A 4889-nucleotide genomic window follows, 5' to 3' on the forward strand; every position below is an offset into this window, starting at 1 on the left:
TGATGTACTGCTGAATCAAGTTTTTAAGTCCTTTGCAGGAGCTGTAGTTCAAATCCTAGTTTAGTGTTGGTGGACATGCACCAGCAAAGACAAAAAATAATTACAAACCATTCTCCACTTCTGACTTTGCTGTAGCTCAGAGTTGCTCACATGATCCAATTTTAGAAGGCTGGCTCCTCAGCCTCTCCTGTCTGTAATTTTAACTCCACACTCAGCCATAGTTCAGCCATCTCAGGTTGGACCAGAATAAAAAAAAGTTATTATTTCTTATCACGGGTCTTATCCTAGGCCAGCTGGCTTTACATCATGCAGTAAGGCAAAGATTTTCAACAGCCTCTGTTGGTTTCATCATTCTAGTTCCAACCGTAAGAAAGACTTCGAGTATTTTCTATGATTCTATGATTCTACTTAGCTTCCCTTCATATTCTGCAGTGGCTTCCTCTGTTTTTCAGTCTTAAATTCAAGGTGTCTCCATCTTCTGTAAGAACAATCTGCTTCTCAGGCTGTTTCTAACTGATCGAAATGCACTCTACTATTGCCATAAAACCCTTTCCTAAGAACCTTCTATATTCAGTCCTCTCTATTTTTACCAACGGTAGTCTCATTCTTTCAGAAGTATCCTTTCATATCTTACAGGAAGAAATAGTGTTAAGCCAATATGAAACTAAGACAAAAACCAAAAATTAGTAACTGATGGATTATATTCCTCAGTTTCCTACTACTTTATTTCCTCATTCTCTGCTTAAGTTGCAAAGTGTTCTGTGAAGGTCTGTGTTACCTCATTTGCCTGCAGATCGCTGCTAATATGTGAAGCACGAAATAAAGATAGTAATAACAACACACCGTTCAGTTTGCAAGTTTATACACTGATTGACTTAAAGAAAAATAGCATTTTTGCATTGCTATGTTCATTGCATCATTGTCATGTATATATTTATTTTAGATCTAGGATAGTTAATATTTTAAATGCATTCCTTTATCAGTAAGTAAGATTTATTTTATTTTTATAGACCATGTATGCAACCAGCCCATATTCTGATCCTGTTGTGTCAATGGATCTTGATCCCCAACCAATTACAGATGAGGAAGAAGGCTTGATTTGGGTTGTTGGTCCAGTTCTTGCAGTGGTGTTTATCATCTGTATTGTTATTGCTATACTTCTTTATAAAAGGTAAGTTTTCCTTTTAGTTTTCTTACCGGGTGTGTAACTTACTGATATATTGGCCATTTTATAATACTGTTCCACACTATTATTTTTTGTACTAGAGTATTAATTGTCACTGCTTTGGGATATTTCTGTATTTATTAATGGTTTGCAGAACACTGCAGAAATTTTAGTAGATAACTGGAAGTTTCCAATAATTACAGGTATGTGGATACATTTTTCTGCTGATGACACTCTATTAATATTTCTGCATTTAAATGTTTTTTCCACTTGGCATGTTTGTGAAGAAAATATGTGCTTGCATATAAATATGTATAGAATTTACACATTTGACTTTTTTAAACTTATTTTTAGATGTGTAATAATAATACATTAGGGGTTACATTCAGCTTGATTAAATGTGATTTTCATCTCCACTCAAGTAATTTGAGTTTTTACTTTTGACAGTTGGCCTCAGTTTGGCAGTGTATCTGTATGAATGTGAAGTTCTGAACTGAGAGATTAAAGAAACATCAGTAGCTGTTTTCTACTAATCTTGCAATGAGCTCAAACTTCACTTATTCTTCTTTCACTGTTTGTGACACAGATTTGGGTTTGCTATTACACAAAGGACGTTCCTCTGCCTTACAACATACAAGATGAAAACTGTGTATGATGCTTGAATTTATACATCGCAGCCTTTACAGTGTAAATGAGTAAATCAAACCCACAAAGTTTATTTAATGTTTAGATTTTGTTCCTGATACATTTTTTAAATGTATTGATAAAATATAATTGGGGAATACTATAAAGATGCTGTGACCTTGTCAGGGGGAGGCACACTAGGGATAATTTCATTAAATGGAGTATGTCTTCTAAAACTAATGGCTATGATGCTATTACCTGCATATAAATATTTAAATTCTGCTACCCTGTATGCTCTTCCCACCCTAAGTGTCTCCAATCAAATACTTCTGAAGTTTCATGTAGAGATCTGGCTTTAGGTTTTGGAAAGAGAATTCTCTGTTCAGTAGTAACAAAACGGTCCAGGGTTAACCATAACTTTGCATTCCAAATGAATACATATTTACAGAATGTTCTTTAGGGCTGTAATCATATAGCAGCATAATACATGGTCTATTGCTTGCACATGTTATGTTTCCTGAAGGTTTCTATTAGTGCCTACTGTCTCAGCCGATCTAATTGATTAGCAACCAGTGAATCTCTGTTTGTGTCTGTCTGTTACTTCAAAACCTGGTCATTAGAGGTATGCTAAAAGTGAAATACTCCTTTGTTCTGAATATTTTTAAGTATTAAAAGTAAAACTTCTCCCATACTACAAAACAAATCCAAACAACGGCATATAAAGCAGATGTGTAACTGCTTCTAGAAATATTGATTATATTTATAGAACCATAATAACTATCTTCAATTCTATTACCCAAAAAATTATAGGCTTATTCCACAAATGAGCAGGTAAAATTTTTCATCAGTAGTATGAAGAGATTGTCATTCATTGAAAATGGGGGACACATTTTCCATCTGTTATTTACTACTGGTACTAGAACTATTCAGGCAAATGTCCATATGCATTTATTTATTTTTCTGTTTTCAGCTGTAAGCTGTAAATTGTTAAACTGCACTGATTTGGCAGATTACCGCTGAGAAATTACGACTGCAGTTTTACCAGCCTATGGTTCTCTATGAACTTTTAATTTCTGTAAAAAAAAAAAAAGTATATATTTGGATGGTTTTTGTCTATAGTATGCAACCTAGCAGCTGGAGTTTGATAGCTTTACTATCTGTAGAACAGCAATAAGTAGACAAGACAGTAGGGATGTTTAGCACAGGACTTTGAGAAAACAGTGAAGTTTTGTTTCTGACTTAACTCTATTAAAGGGAATTACTGTGGCTACAGGAGTTGGACATGGTAAGAATATGCAATAAAAAAGTAGGAAAACGACGTTTTCATGGATACAGGAAATTTTACAAGTATATTTCTAGAATATATTGGGGCATAAGTGCAAGGTATGATAGGGAGAAAAGAAAACAAAGGATAGAGGACATCTGCCTAATACATGAAAACACAAGCAAAAAATATTAAAAAGGGGAAGATGATGTTGAGGAATGTGCAGTGTTGAGAAGATGACTGGGAAATGACCAAGTCTTTTGAAGTACAAATGGTATTAACTCAAATAATCATCAACTATGCTTGATTCCCTTTGTCCATAGAAGCCTTTATGAACAGACTTGGACCACTAATCTCATGATTTACAATATGACTTTTACATTTTAATTTCAATCATAGAGAAAGGATGACTGCAGTTTCTGAAGGAGTCATTTTAAGGGGAGAAGGACTTTCCTTGAAAACAGATGCTATTGCAGATAATGTGGATAAGTTTTGTGGGTTGATGTGAAGCATATTTAACTGTCCCAAAGAATAGGAGTGCATGTTTGATCCTTTTATTATTTCTTGGTCAGTTTGTATAAAGGTTATTGCCTCTGCATTTACTCTTCTTAAAATCTGAAAGCAAAGATACTGCATAGACACATTGTTGGATCATACATCATAATATATCCAAAAGGTCATTGCAGCTTAGGACTTAACAGTAATAGCTGGGGAAAATACTGAAGAGTACCTTTTGTTGTCATCATATATAGCTGCAATGTAATATCCAACATAACTGATGCTGATTAATGTACTGTGTGTAGAAGAGCTCACAAATTCACAGAACCAAAGTGTCACCTCTCTGGAAATTGCCCTGTTCCACCCCTGCTCCGAGCATGGCCAGCTACAGCAGGTTGCTCAGAGGCATGTGCAGGCAAGTTTCAGTATGTCCAAGAATGGAAACTCCACAACCTTTCTGGGCAACTTGTTCCAGTGTTCAACTATCTTCACAGTAAAAATTACTTTTTTCCTGCATTACAGTTGAATTTCCTGTCTTTATGGAGTTGATGTCTTGGCAAACAGAACTGACTTGGCCGATGACAAGTTCAGTGTTCTCTGTCATTGCAGCAGTGATACTACCCTGCAGTCATAGTGAAGGGAGACAATTATTTTGGAGCAGGTCTTTAATCTATTTGGCTTAAATCTAAACAATCAAATTTAGGGATCCAAGTAAGTTAACTAAATATCACTGTCTTTTTAGTCATATTTTTTCCCTTGAGAAAATAAAATATTTGTTGGTTCAAATATGGATTAAAATATACAGCATAGTAAGATTTATGTGCGAAGTCTCAAACAAAAAACAAACACCTAGACATAGAGATCATGCAGGCTAAGTCTTCCCTAGACACAATGCCTAACCATTATGAAGGCTGTTTGAGTCACAGTTTATACCTCAAGGTGGTTTTGATAAAGCAGTACCCATTCTGCAACCTACAGCTTAGGCAAACCTACAGTAAATCCTTTCAACTCACTTTTAATGTGTGATACATGTTCAATTACACAGGATTTAGATGGCTAGCAACCCAGTTAGTGAATGTTAAAGAGCTCTAGATATTGTTTGTGGTTTCTGGTGTATCCCAGAAGCTGACAAGCTAGAAAGTGAGTGCATGTCTCCATGAAGTATCTTTTCATCCCTTTTTTTTTTTTTTTCAGGATAGGAATTTACGTGACTATTCCTCCTGTTTTTTAAGAAATCACAGGTTCTCTAATTTCAGCCTTCCACTGATGAAGAGCAGCAAAATGTTCCTCATTCTAGATCGTTTTAGGCTCAGGGTTGTTTGTGGAGTGGGTTTCTAT

The 4889-nt window shown here is 35.2% G+C and overlaps 1 protein-coding gene across 1 annotated transcript in view; it reads left to right on the top strand.

Moving 5' to 3' along the window:
* The window catches only part of PTPRD (protein tyrosine phosphatase, receptor type, D), a gene marked incomplete at its 3' end in the record, with an annotated part of 66991 nt that overhangs the window by 47845 nt on the left and 14257 nt on the right, over nucleotides 1–4889 (top strand). Inside the window, exon 17 of the mRNA XM_010282760.1 lies at nucleotides 1011–1171. Coding sequence (XP_010281062.1) covers nucleotides 1011–1171 — 161 coding nt within the window. The remainder of the gene's footprint in view (nucleotides 1–1010; nucleotides 1172–4889) is intronic.

The sequence above is a fragment of the Phaethon lepturus genome, unplaced genomic scaffold (genome assembly GCF_000687285.1).
Source record: "Phaethon lepturus isolate BGI_N335 unplaced genomic scaffold, ASM68728v1 scaffold8552, whole genome shotgun sequence".
In the NCBI taxonomy this organism is placed as follows: domain Eukaryota; kingdom Metazoa; phylum Chordata; class Aves; order Phaethontiformes; family Phaethontidae; genus Phaethon; species Phaethon lepturus.